We start from the raw sequence: 14,756 nt of genomic DNA on the forward strand, positions 1-14,756 counted from the left end.
TTCTGAGACTCTATTATTGATAGGAGCACTTACCAGCAAGATAGCCGTGACCACCACAAGCTTCACGGACTTCTTGAATGCCTTGTTGAGCTGTCCATGAACAAAGAGATTTACTTGCACTAGATAATGCATGAATTTCTTTACCGAGCTCTGCCTACATATAAAAATAAAATAAACATTTTGTGAAAAGAAATAGTCACAGTGAGCTACTTATTCAACAAGAGCAATACAATTGATTTACAAAGTCAATCTTCTGCCAAGCATTCCTGATAGTTGAAGCTCCATGCTAGGTATGTGGGAGTAGAAAATCAATTTCAAGTAGTCTTGATTTGCCATAATGTCTGCCTGTTTTTTGTGTGATTATATGACAATGGGAGAAAAATTAATACACATTTTTCACTACCTCAATATTGCTGTCCACCAATTTCCTGTGGAATTCAAACTTTTCTCTCAATGGCAAAGGTACATGAAATGCAATAGTGGCTTTAACATTTGTATCCTTGGCAAGATTACCGATCTATCAAGTCAATGCTCACTTTTAAACTGCACAAGTAGTAATCTGCTTAATTCTGTATTCTAATGATTGAGTTTCCACAATCAATTGTAGATTAACATTTATAAAATGAAGTCACTTTGGTACTCGAAGCATTAATTTGTATGATAATATTGGTGTAAATCAAGATCATTTGGATAGTAATAGAAAGAAAATCTCCCTTATTTGTTTCACAACATGAATGAGTAATGATATATACACTTGGTGATACTGTGCCTGTGGAAAAAAAGGCTTCATCCTTACATTGCTGTAAACAGTTCACAAGCAATTTTTTAAAAAAATTCTCTAGCAAACAAGGTCTTTTGTGCATTATTTGACACAGAAACAATTGGCTGACTGGCAAATGCCCTTAGTTGTAGTACAGAAGGATTCTAATGGCATGAAAAAAATTAAAGCTATAATCACTTTTGCAACCATGGTCAAACCATGTGGTGGTGGAACTTTATTGAAGTTAACTGAGAGGATACATTGCAATTCTTTAAATGCCTGCTATTGCGGATCCACCATCAACCCCATAAGTATCCTGAGTCAGCTTATCCGAACCAATGCATGGCTTCATACCAGCAAAATGAGCTTTAAGTTCAGGACCCTACTTTCAGATTTAATTGTGTCACTCGCTATCTTAATGAAGAATTCTGCTATATTATGGTCACTGTTCCCAGAAGGATCTAACACCACAATGTTGCTAATTAATCCTCTCTCATTGCACAATACCCAGTCTAGGATGGCTTACTTTCTAGTTGGTTCCTTGATATATTGGTCAAGGAAACCATCCCTCATATATTCAAGGCAGCGTCTCTCCATCACATTGCTACCAGTTTTGTTAGTCCAATTGCCGTCATAGCAAGAGGACTTGAGTATTGGAGTAAGGATGTCTTGCTGGAGTAATATGAGGCCTGGGTGAGGCCTCACCTTGAGTATTGCGTTCAGTTTTGGTCTCCTATTCTGGGGAAGGACATTCTTACTATTAGATTAGATTAGATTACTTACAGTGTGGAAACAGGCCCTTCGGCCCAACAAGTCCACACCGACCCGCCGAAGCGCAACCCACCCATACCCCTACCTTTACCCCTTTAACCTATCACTACGGGCAATTTAGCATGGCCAATTCACCTGACCCGCACATCTTTGGACTGTGGGAGGAAACCGGAGCACCCGGAGGAAACCCACGCAGACACGGGGAGAATGTGCAAACTCCACACAGTCAGTCGCCTGAGTCGGGAATTGAACCCGGGTCTACAGGCGCTGTGAGGCAGCAGTGCTAACCACTGGGCCACCGTGCCGCCCACCAGGGAGATCAGCTAAGATTCTCCTGACTGATTCCTGGGATGGCAAGACTGATATATGAAGAAAGACTGGATCGACTGGGCTTGTACTCGCTGGAATTTAGAAGAATGAGAGGGGATCTCGTAGGAACATGTAAAATTTTGATGGGACTGAACAGGCTAGGTGCAGAAAGAATGTCCCTGATGTTGTGAAAGTCCAGGACGAGGGTCCCGGTCTAAGAATAAGGGGTAAGCCATTCAGGATTGAGTTAAGGAAGAATTTCTTCACTCAACAAATTGTAAACCTGCGGAATTCTCTCCCACAGAAAGCTGTTGGGGCCAGTTCTTTAGATATATTTGAGAGAGACCTGGACATGGCCCTTGCGGCTAAAGGGATCAAAGGGCATGGTGAAAAAGCAGGAATGGGATACTCCGATTGCATGATCAGCCATAATCATATTGAATGGTGGTGCAGTCGTGAAGGCCCAAATAGCCTACTCCTGCACCTATTTTCTGTATTTCTATGTAATTCCAATACCAAGGTAAACTGCAGAGGACAAACTCTCTCACATACTCAGGTACATATGTCGTCTGCATAGTTCTTGGAATGAGGGCAAATTAATGCATGTCAAATTGCAAATGACTTACTCATTCTCAAAGAAACTTCTCTTCCTCATACAAAGTTTGGAATGCCACAGGAACCCGCCAAGGAATTGGCAAGTTGACTATTTTGTCAATGGAAATGTGCTTATAAAAGGGAATGCGTAGAATGATAGGCTTGGAAAACAACAAAATCATATGTAAACAAATTGATTTTTCATGTGAAAGGTTTCTAATACACTAAAAGCATCAGAAGGTCACAGTCAGTTTCAAATCAAATATACTGTTAAGAAGCCAAGTTTGACAACTTTAAGCAGTTTTCAAAGAAATGTGGAATATTAGTGATATTATCACTTGAGAAGAACTTGCATATTCAGCAGCAGACTAATTTTCAGGTGAGTTACTCTCTTATTGTTAAAACAACATACTTGCATGCTGATAATAAAAATAAAATGTCATGCTAATATTATTGAACAGGCAAATCAATTTGCATTCCTAAATGTGCAAGAATCTCTATTAAGACAGATACATTTAAACTTAATTATTTATTGGTACTGTTTACAATTTTTGGCAATTTTCAAAAGCAGATCTAGCTCCACAGAATAAGCATGTACAATTTGTAACCACACTTGCCTGTCTCTCACTCTTGTCCTTCATCAACATTCCTCTTTGATATTCAACAGAATTTATGAACAGTGATTTAAAAAAGTGGTCTAACGCATAGGTGGCTGCCACAAAGGGAATAAGTCGCCATTGCTGAAATAAAGGTAAATATTTCATTTAAGTTGTACAACACAAGAAAAGTGACGTATTAGAAAAACAATAACACTACCCGATAACAATAACAATGCATGATCTTTGTAACAATTCTAGTAGAGGGCTTGAAGAAACAGAGTAAACAGAAATTTCTGTCATTTTTCTGAATACCTGTTGAAACTTTTTTTTCACTAGGCCATCATCTTCCTACTTTACGTGGAGATCAAAGAATATATTTGGAAATGCCTCTACAACATCTTTTACAATGATTTCTTTTAATTAGCAAAAGAGTTAAGCGAATGAACTAATTTATAGAGTGGGAAAGATGTTTCTGGTACAGATTTTTCAAACTGGATTTTGCTGATTTCAGAAGGCCCCTAGAATCTTTCCATGGGATCCCATGAAAATAATGTGAAAATGCCTATCATGAAATGAGAGTGGAACATGACGACGTCATATGCTGTTGAATGTGGGCTGGTTATCTTACCTATGCACAGAGAAGCACACCCAAAAGGAAACATATGTTTTATTAAAAACTCTCTGCATAAGCAACACTTTTGGATTGTAACCAATAAAATGTGGTAATATGATTATTTAGGTGAGGATGACATGATTATGAATCAGAATCATATAGTACAGAAGAGATACTTCAACACACTGGTCCCACTTTCTAGCACTTGCCCCACTGCCTTGAATGTTATGATATTTCATGTGCTAATCCAAGTACTTTTTAAATGTTCAAGGTCCCTGCCTCAATTACCCTCCCAAACATTGCATTCCAAATTCCCAAAAAACTCAGTGAACTTTTTTTTCCCTCAAACCCCCTTTAAACAACCTGCCTTTCATCTTTAAATTGTACTTCCTTGATATTGACCCTTCGACTAGGGGAAACAATTGTTTTCTATCCATCCATCTCATATATGCTGGATACCTCAATCAGATCCCTTCTCAGCTTTTTCTGCTCGAAAGAAAACAACCCAAGCTTGTTGAGTCTCTCTTCATAGCTAAACTACTCCATCCCAGGCAACAATCTGATGAATCTCACTGCATTCCTTCCAGTGCAATCACATCCTTCTTACTGTGCAGTGACTAGAACTGCATTCAGTACTCCAGCTGTGGTCTAACCCAAAAGTCCAGAACCGTTCCAACATACCTCCTTGCCCTTATTATCTTTGCCATGACTGATAAAGGTAAATGTCATGTATACCTTCTTAAACATTCTATTAACCTGACCTGCTGCCTTCAGGGTCTTATGGGCAAACACCCCAAGATCCCTCTGTTTCTCTGAGCTTCCTTGAGTCCTATCATTAATTGAAAACTCCCTTGTCCTGTTACTTCTTCCAAAGTGCATCAACTCACACTTTTCAGGCTTAAATTCTCATCTGACCAATCACCCATATCCTACTATTACATAAGACCTTCTTCTTCTTCACAGAAACCTACTTGGCCAATTTTCATGTCATCTGCAAACTTACTTATGATCCCTCCCCCCACCATTTTCTTTTCTATTGTGTATAACAAAAAAATGTGGTCCGCCACTGGACACCAATCTCCTGTCACACAAACAGGCTTTACCACCACCTTCCATCTCGTACCACTAAGCCAATTTTGAATCCAACTTGCCGATTTACTCTGGAACCCATGTGTGTTTACCATCTTTATCAGTCTCCCATGTGGGACCTTGTCAAAGGCTTTGCTGAAATCCATATACAGAGAAATCTCGATTATCTGGCATTCGATTAACCAAGTTTAGGATTATCTGAACAAGATCATAAGGTCCCAATGAGTGGCTAACTGTGTTATCCGACATTGATTAACTGAACAAAATATTCCCCGCCCGTGTCTTTCGGATAATCGAGGTTCCTCTGTAAACATCATCAAATGCGCTACGCTCATTTACACACCAGATCACCTCATTGAAAAATGCAAATTTGTTCAACATGACCTCCTTCTGACACAGCCATGCTGACTAACCCTGATCAAAACTTGTCTCTTTGAGTGGAGATTAATTTTGTACTTGAGAATTTTTTCCAAGAGTTTCCCTGTCACTGATGAGAAACTCAGTGGTTGTGAAAAGTGGAACCACATCAGCTCCATTCCTGTGGTACTTCCCAAGTTGCCAGAGAGGAATTAAAAGTTTGGGCCAGAGCAATTTTCTCCCTCGTCTCCCACAGCACCATGGGATACAACTCATCTGGATGCTGATTTGTCCACTTTTAATCCTGCCAAGATTTCCAATACTTCCCCACTGCCGATATCAAACTGCTTAAGAAGCTCACAGTCTCTCTTCCCAAATTCTCTACCTATATACTCCTTCTCCAAAGAGAACACATATGTGAAACATTCATTTAACATCCTACCAATGGCCTCCAACTTTACGTATGGATTGTTCCCCTTGATTACGAACGGGCTCTACTCTTTCCCTGGTTGTTTGCTTTCCCTTGATATACCTTTAAAGCACGTTGGGATTCTCTATAATCTTGTCCTTTAGCTTTTTTCATGCCCTCTCTTTGCTCTCCTAATTGTTTTAAGATTCCCCCTGACCTCCGCTTGCACTATCTATACTCCACTTGAGCCTCTGTCAATTTTCTCCCTTTGCATCTGTCCAAAGACTCTCTTTTCCTTCTTATACAGTCCTGAATATTCCTTGACATCCAGGGTTCACTTGACTTGTTGCTCCAATATTTTAAATATTGGGTCTAGACTCTCACCAATTCAATTCTGATTGCACCCCACTGTTCTGCTGTAGGCCTACCCAGTAGTAGCTGTCCCAGTCTACTTCAGCCAAAACCTAACACGGAGTCATAGACATCTTCAGCATGAAAACAGACTCTTCAGTCCAACTCGTCCATGCCGACCAGATATCCTAAATTAATCTGGTCCTGTTTGCCAACATTTGGCCCATATCCCTCTAAATTCTTTCTATTTATATACCCTTCCAGATGCCTTTTAAATATTGTAATTGTACCAGCCTCCACTACTTGCTCTGGTAGCACATTCCATACATGCATGAAAAAAATTGCCCCTTAGGTCCCTTTTAAATCTTTCTGCTCTCACCTTAAACCTATGCCCTCTAGTTTTGGACTCCCCCAACCTGGTGAAAAGTCCTTGTTATTTAGCCTATCCATGTCCCTTCTGATTTCTACAAAGTCACCCCCTCAGCCTCCAGGGAAAATAGCGCTCATCTATTTTGTCTCTTGCAAGATCTCAAACCCTCCAATTCTTGTAAACTCAACATGCCTGAATCTCCCCTGCCTTGGTCCCTTCACTAAAATACGCCATTTCCGCTTTTTTTTAAACTAACTCTCTTTGTCCCATCCCACTCCCAAGCTAGTTTAAGTTCCTTCCGACAGCACGAGAAAAGGCACCTGCACGGGTGTTAGTCCTATTCTGGTTCAGGTGCAAACCATCTTGCTTGTGCAGGTCCCAACCTCCAAGAAATGATCCCAGTGATCCATGAATCTAAATCATTCCTCATGCATCAATTCTTGAGCCATGTACTAATCTGCCCTATTCTCCCATTTCTAAACTCACTAGATTTGGCACCAGGAATAATTTCAACATTTGAGGCCCTGTTCTTTAGTCTACTGCCTAGCTCCACAATTTTTGATGCAAGATCTTATCAACCATTCTACCTACATTCATCAGTGTTAATGTGTACCATGACCCATGTCTCATCATAGAATCCCTGCAGCCACTCATGACATTTTTGACCCTGACACCATGGAGGCCACACACCATCTTGTCAGTCGCACCTTCAGCCAGAGAAACACATGTCTGTTCCCCTAACTAATGTATCCTAATCATTGTTTTTGCTTTTTTCTTCCTCTCCCACCCCCATACACTCAGGTCATGTGATGCTAGAAGTTTGGAAACTGATGAAGCGCTGGTTCCTCAAGGGAGTGCAGACAGAGGCAGAGAATAAACAAACTCGTAAGCAGGACTCCCGTGGTCTCCTGCATTATCACTGGATTCTCTTTGATGGCCTAGTGGTCACCCATTTCCTTCTTTCCTCCAGTCCTTCAAAATAGCGTGGGACCACCTCTCTAAATGTGCTATCCATGTATTGCCCAGCTTTGCAGATGTGCTAGTGTCTCCACTCATTTTATATAATTGGGAGCACTTCCTCCACCTGGTCATCAAGATTGCTGATAGGGTCCATGACTTCCCACACATAACAGGTCACACATTACACTCAACTCACCTCACCTGCCATGAATTGTACATGAACTTAGTCTTATTTGCTAATGTTTCTAATTACTTAAAGATACTCCCTTTACCTTAACCCCTTATTCTGACCTTTACTTAACCCTGGCACTTCTAAATTAATCCTTCACTAATTTCCCAGCTCATGGTCTTTGGTACAGCCTCCCTGGCCCTACACTAATCTCTGTAATATCTGGATAATACTTCATGCTTCTACTTATTGACTACAGCTCCGCTTCAACACTAATCCCGATCAAACCAATCTCCAAACTCAGAGATCTAAATCTCTGGTCCGCCTTCTGTTACAGGACCCTCGACCTCTAGAGCACAATCAGTGAAGATAGGCAACAGCACTTCCTCCATGAAATCCTCAAGTCTGGTGCCCCTCAAGGATGTATACTCAGCCCCCTATTGTACTCCTGTACACTCAAGACAAAATTTTGTCCGGACTCCATCTACAAGTTTACTGACAACACCACCATTGTAGGCCAGATATCAAACAATGACAAGACAGAATACAGGAAAGAGATAGTGTGCTTGGTGATATGGTGCAACAAAAACAATCCCTTCCTCTATGTCAATGTCAGCAAAATTAAAGAGCTGATCATTGACTTCAAGAAGCAATGAGGACAGCATCAATGGAGCTGAGGTGGAGATGGTCGAGAGCATCTGACAATCTGTCGTCGACCACTCATGTTGATGCAATGGTCAAGACAACACAACAAATCCTCTTCTTCCTCAGGAGGCTAAGTAGTTTTGGTATGTCCATAATGACCTTCACCAACCTTTAGAGATGCACGATAGAAAGCTTTCTATCTGGATGCATCACGGTTTTGTACAGCAATTACTCTGCCCAGGACTGTAAGAAACTACAGAAAATTGTGAACACAGCCCAGAACGCTCAATCAAACTCTCCATTCATTGATTCCATCTACACTTCTCGGTGACATGTAAAGGCAGCCAACATTATCAACAATCCCTCTAACTTGGTTATAATCTCTTCCAACCTCTTCCATCAGCAGAAGACACAAAAGCTTAAACACACATACCAACAGGTTCAAGAGCAGTTTCTTCCCTACTGTTATTAGACTTCTGAACAGACCTTTCAAATTTCAAATCTAATTTTGATCTTGCTTTAGGTGCACCTTCTCTGTGACAATTACTTGTACTCCTTGATCTGTTCAATCATCCTATGTATGTTTGTACTGCATGGAAACAAAACTTCAAACTCCCACACCACCCACTAGGATAGATATTTGAAGTATTCATCCAAATATTTTTGAAGGTTATAAGATTTCCAGCATCCACCCAGCTTCCCAGGCAGTGCATTCCAGATTACCACCAGCTGCTGAGTGAAAAAGATTTTTCCCAAATCTCCTCTAAATCTCTTGCCCCTTACCCCAAAAACTATGCCCTCTTGTGATTGACCCCTCAATCAAACTGCTCCCTATTCACTCTGTCCATATTCCTCATAATCTCATACATCTTAATAAGGTGCCCCCCTCCATCTTCTCTGCTCTAAAGAAAACATTCCAAGTCTATCTAGTCTCCCTTTATAGGTCAATTTCTTCACGCTAAGCAACATTCTGTACCCCTCCAGCACTATCACATCTTTCCTGTATTGAGATGACAAACTGCTCACAGTACTCTAGTTGTGGACTGACCAATGCTTTGTACAAGTCTAACATTACCTCCTTGCTCTTATACCTATGCCATGACTGGTGAAAGCAAGTGTCCCTTCATAAATATCCTGTTCATGCGCTTCGCTGACTTCAGAAACTGTGAATAATTACCCCAAGTGTCCTGTCATTCATTAAATGCTCCCTCATCTTGTTTCTTCTTCCAAAGTGCATCATCTCACACTTACCAGGGTTAAATACCACGTGCCACTGCTCTGCCCATCTGACCAACTATTTACATCTTCCTGTAACCTATAACCATCTTCTTCATTATTAGCCACTCTAATAATCTTGGTTTTGTCTGAAAATTTGCTTAACATTTCCCCCACATGTTCATTTATTTTTCTTATTTATATAGCAATAAGGGTCTCAGTATTAAGACCATAAGACATAGGAACATAGGAGTGGAAGTAAGGCCATTCGGCCCATCGAGTCCACTCCGCCATTTAATCATGGCTGATGGGCATTTCAACTCCACTTACCCGCATTCTCCCCGTAGCCCTATTTCCTTGTGACATCAAGAATTTATCAATCTCGGCCTTGAAGCCATTTAGCGTCCCAGCTTCCACTGCACTCCGCGGCAATGAATTCCACAGGCCCACCACTCTCTGGCTGAAGAAATGTCTCCGCATTTCTGTTCTGAATTTACCCCCTCTAATTCTAAGGCTGTGCCCACAGGTCCTAGTCTCCTCGCCTAACGGAAACAATTTCTTAGCGTCCACCCTTTCCAGGCCATGTATTATCTTGTAAGTTTCTATTAGATCTCCCTTAACCTTCTAAACTCCAATGAATACAATCCCAGGATCCTCAGCCGTTCTTCGTATGTTAGACCTGCCATTCCAGGGATCATTCGTGTGAATCTCCTCTGGACATGCTCCAGTGCCAGTATGCCCCTCCTGAGGTGTGGGGCCCAAAACTGGACACAGTACTCCAAATGGGGCCTAACTAGAGCTTTATAAAGGCTCAGTAACACATCGCTGCTTTTATATTCCAACCCTCTTGAGATAAGTGACAACATTGCATTCGCTTTCTTAATCACGGATTCAACCTGCACGTTTACCTTTAGAGAATCCTCGACTAGCATTCCCAGATCCCTTTGTACTTTGGCTTTATGAATTTTCTCACCATTTAGAAAGTAGTCCATGCTTGCATTCTTTTTTCCAAAGTGCAAGACCTCACATTTGCTCACGTTGAATTTCATCAGCCATTTCCTGGACCACTCTCCCAACTGTCTACATCCTTCTGCAGCCTCCCCACTTGCTCAGTACTACCTGCCTGTCCACCTAACTTCGTATCATCGGCAAACTTTGCTAGAATTCCCCCAGTCCCTTCATCAAGATCATTGATATATAACGTGAACAGCTGCAGCCCCAACACTGAACCCTGTGGGACACCGTTTGTCACCGGCTGCCATTCCGAAAAAGAACCTTTTATCCCAACTCTCTGCCTTCTGTCAGACAGCCAATCCTCAATCCATACCAGTAGCTCACCTCGAATGGGCCCTCACCTGACTCAGCAGCCTCCCGTGTGGCACCTTATCTAAGGCCTTTTGGAAGTCTAGATAGACCACATCCACTGGGTTTCCCTGGTCTAACCTAATTGTCACCTCTTCAAAGAATTCTAACATGTTTGTCAGGCACGACCTCCCCTTACTAAATCCATGTTGACTTGTTCTAATCCGACCCTGCTCTTCCAAGAATTTAGAAACCTCATCCTTAACGATGGATTCTAGAATTTTACCAACAACCGAGGTTAGGCTAATTGGCCTATAATTTTCCATCTTTTGTCTATATGCAAAAGGTTTGAACAATGAAGGCAAGCATGCTCAACGACCTTTTAACCATCCTGTCTATATGTGATACAAATTTAAGAGAATTATGCACATGCACTCCCAGGTGCCTCTGTTGTACAACACTACCCAAGGACCTACCATTAATTGTACAAGTCCCACCATTGTTTGCTGTTCCAAAGTGTAATACCTTGCATTTATCTAGATTGAACTCCATCTGCTATTTTTCAGTCCATTGACCCATGTTTGACGTAGCTATACGAGAATAGTTTGGCAAGGCTAAGTTCTGGACTACAAATTGTCAGTACTGCTGTGGAATATTGTCAGAGCCAACAACTTTTTCAGTGCCCAGTGTCTTCAGCCTTCAGGTGGAGGCTGAAATGATTTATTCAATCGGCATCTCTGATTGAAGATGGATGCAAACACATCAAAGACAAAAGGTGTACTCTTCTTTCAGTAAGGATGAGGGTATCTGTGGAGCCTTCTGCTCTCGTGAGTTATTTAACTGTCCATTACTATTCACAACTGAATGTGATAGAGATGCAGAGCTTAGATCTAATCCATTGGTTTTGGAATCACTCAGCACTGTCCATTGTATAACTTAGCTGAAAATGTGTTGCTGGAAAAGCGCAGCAGGTCAGGCAGCATCCAGGAAACAGGAGAATCGACGTTTCAGGCATAAGCCCTTCTTCAGAAAGGGCTTTCCTGAAGAAGGGCTTATGCCCGAAACGTCGATTCTCCTGCTCCTTGGATGCTGCCTGACCTGCTGCGCTTTTCCAGCAACACATTTTCAGCTCTGATCTCCAGCATCTGCAGACCTCACTTTCTCCTCATTGTATAACTTACAATGGCTTTTGAAGATTTCAAGATAAATATGATCTCCTTGAAAAGGTGCAGTGCTTGATGTTATTTTCTCCTCAATGTTATGGGATTTACTGACTTTCATTCAAAATAACTCATTGAAAAAATACAATATTTCCTTTACTGTTTCTTTCTTAATGCTTTCTGAAGCTCTTCTCATAACTGTGTTCCATTTGAATGAGATTTTTGTTTCGCCTTAGTCTTTCATTACAATTGCAAAGTTATTGGAACTGCAATTTTTATCCATTGAAAAGTCAGTTCTGCCTGAATCTAAGATTATCGTTTGCTTAAACAAATGGATCCGATCACAATCCTACTCGTTTGATTTTAAGAGTCTAGTTGACAGCATTTGAGCAAATTTTTTTTAAACTATTATTACTAGTTATCAACTCCAGGTTCATCTCATCTTGCAGGGAGTCGCGTTTCATAATGCAACCAACGGCAAAGTCAGATGGGCATCAAATAAACAATGAGTACTGACAGGCCCCAAAATATATTTTGGTATTTCCGACATGAAATGTTGCTATGGTGTTAATTTAAGAACAGGTATTCAAATTCAGCCAATAATGAAATGAGGGAAAGAGAAAATGTCTGTACTATAGTTAGTTTCATCAACCTACTTGGACATGGCATAATACACCTCCAGGGCAGGTGGGACTTGAATCCAGACCTACAGGCCCAGATGTCAAGGTACTGCAACGTCTGTTTTATAAACAACAAAAAAAAACAAGAGGTTAACTTGTGATAATGATCTATCTAGACACTCTGATGAAATTTCATCTGTTTGTGCTTTTTAAAATTTCCTATAGCATTTTCTTATTAGTTTTCCACTTTCCTGAAGGCATCAAGTCTGGCAGTCACAATTCTGCTATCTCCCCAGAATCCCTACTTCATGCCAAGCCAAACTGCAAGTATTAAAAGGATTTTCATGCAGTGTGTCAAAGTTAAGCTCTTTTATTTTTTACATCATTAATGGGATTTGGGTACCAGCACTTATTTCTTATCCCTACTTGCCATTGAATTAGTAATGCATTGCTTCCTTGAATCGCTGAAGTCCATGTGCTAGAAGGACCAATCTTCTGAGGCGAAGATTTGAAGGATATTGTCCGAGACAGGGTGGTGTGTAATTTGGAATGGAACTTAGAAGTAGGGGGGTTTCCATACACATGCTGCCCTTGTCTTTTTAGGTGGTCAAGATCATGGTTTCAGGAAGTGTTGCCTTGGCAACATGTTTGAAATGCATTTTGGAAAGGGTATACATTACAGCCGTAAAATCCAGATGATGGAGGGAGTCAATGTTTCAGGTTGGGGATCACTGTCAGTCAAGAAGGTTGCTTTGTTCTGGATGGCAATGAGCTATTTGAGTGTTGCTGAAGGGTAAGTATTTCATCATGCTCCTGAAATAAGCCTTGGAGTTGGTGAAAAGATTATGGGGAACCACGAACACTTTCAACTAAACTCCCAAGAAACATTTACGCATATAACACAATATTTTAAAATCCCTGTTCTTGCTTGTGAAGAATATAAAACCTGCCAACAAAAGTACACTATTGGATGCTGGCCTTCAGTCACCCAAACAGCCTTCTACCACTACCACACTGTAAGTAATCTAATCTAATCTAAAAAGTAATTTAATCTAATCTAATAGACCCTTTGTGTCCTTTTACTAAGCCAGATTCTGATGCCAAGTTTCTCTCAACTCTATTTCGTTAACCTTCTCAGTTTCCCACATGGGACCTTGTCAACAATTTTGCTAAAATCCATATAAACTGAACTTCCATCACCCACACACTTGATCACATTTTCAAAAAATTCTAACAAATTTGTTAGGCATGACCTCCCTCTGACAAAGGCATGCCGATTATCCCTAATTATCCCACACCTTTCCAAGTGAATATTAATTTGCTCCTTCAGAATTTTCTCCAATAGTTTTCCTACCACTGATGTGAGATTCACCAGTCTGTAATTTCCTGTTCATCCCTACCACTCCTCTTAAAAAATGGAACCACATTAGCCATCCTCCAGTCCGCTAGCATTTCACCTGTGGCCAGTGAGAAATTAAAAAATTGAGTTACAGACCCTGCAATTTCTTGCCTCAGCTCCCACAACAGTCTGGGATGCAATTCATCTGGGCCAGGGGATTTGTCTGTTCTTATGCCTGACAGAGCCTCCAATACCTTACACAGTTTGACATAGGAAATGGTAAGTTCCTCACATTTCCTTTTGCAGAAGTCCATACCTATGTTCTCCTTTTCCAGAGAAGACTGAAGACAAGTATTCATTCAACATCCTTCCAATGTCCTGCAACTTCACACACAGGTCCCTAATGGGCCCTACTCTTTCCCTTGTTAAGATTTTCCTTAATGTATTTCTAAAATATCTTGTGATTCTCCCTAGTCCTGTTCAGAAGTCTATTCTCAGGTCCTCTTTTTGCTCTTCTAATTGCTTTCTTAAGTTCCTTTATACACTTCCTGCTTTTCTCTCGGCGGCAGCTGAATTACTGTCTTTGGATTTGCCAAAAGTCTACTCTTCTTCTTTATGCAGTCCTGAATTGTCCTTGACATTGAAGGTTCTCTGAACTCACTGCTCCTATCTTTCGCTCTCAAGGGTACACATTGGATCTGTACTCTCCCCAGCTATATTTTTTAATATCCCCATTGCTATGCTGTAGACTTATCTGACAGTTGTTGTTCTCAGTCTGTTGTGGCCAGTTCCTGCCTTATTTTAATAAAATCTGCCTTCCCCAAAGAGACTTAACTACTATCCTTTAAACCCTACTAAATAATTGATGTTATCAAAGAACCAGCAGCAATTAGTATTAGATTGTAAGGTAGAGATTAGCTTAAATTCCCACACTTAAAACAAACTGCCGCACTCCACTTTCTGAAAGTTGCATTAAAGGGTCACATATCTATCATTTAGCAATATTGTATCCCCAAAAATGCAGGGGAATGTAAATTATCCTCAAAACCATATGGATTTTAAGACTCTGATAAACAGAATCGGTTGCATGTGCAGGTATTTGACAGGAACTGAATTACATACAA

At 40.8% G+C, this 14,756-nt stretch overlaps 1 protein-coding gene across 2 annotated transcripts in view; it reads right to left on the minus strand.

The window, feature by feature from the left end:
• The window catches only part of acox3 (acyl-CoA oxidase 3, pristanoyl), a 191,033-nt gene that overhangs the window by 94,497 nt on the left and 81,780 nt on the right, over positions 1–14,756 (minus strand). For both annotated transcript variants that reach the window (XM_087977490.1, XM_087977538.1), the window contains exons 10-11: positions 3,048–3,174; positions 34–150 (exon numbers count right to left, since the gene is read on the minus strand). In XM_087977490.1, coding sequence (XP_087833616.1) covers positions 34–150; positions 3,048–3,174 — 244 coding nt within the window. The remainder of the gene's footprint in view (positions 1–33; positions 151–3,047; positions 3,175–14,756) is intronic.

The sequence above is a fragment of the Chiloscyllium plagiosum genome, unplaced genomic scaffold, assembly GCF_037043375.1.
Source record: "Chiloscyllium plagiosum isolate Xiang-an unplaced genomic scaffold, Cpla_swu_hap1 HiC_scaffold_1, whole genome shotgun sequence".
In the NCBI taxonomy this organism is placed as follows: domain Eukaryota; kingdom Metazoa; phylum Chordata; class Chondrichthyes; order Orectolobiformes; family Hemiscylliidae; genus Chiloscyllium; species Chiloscyllium plagiosum.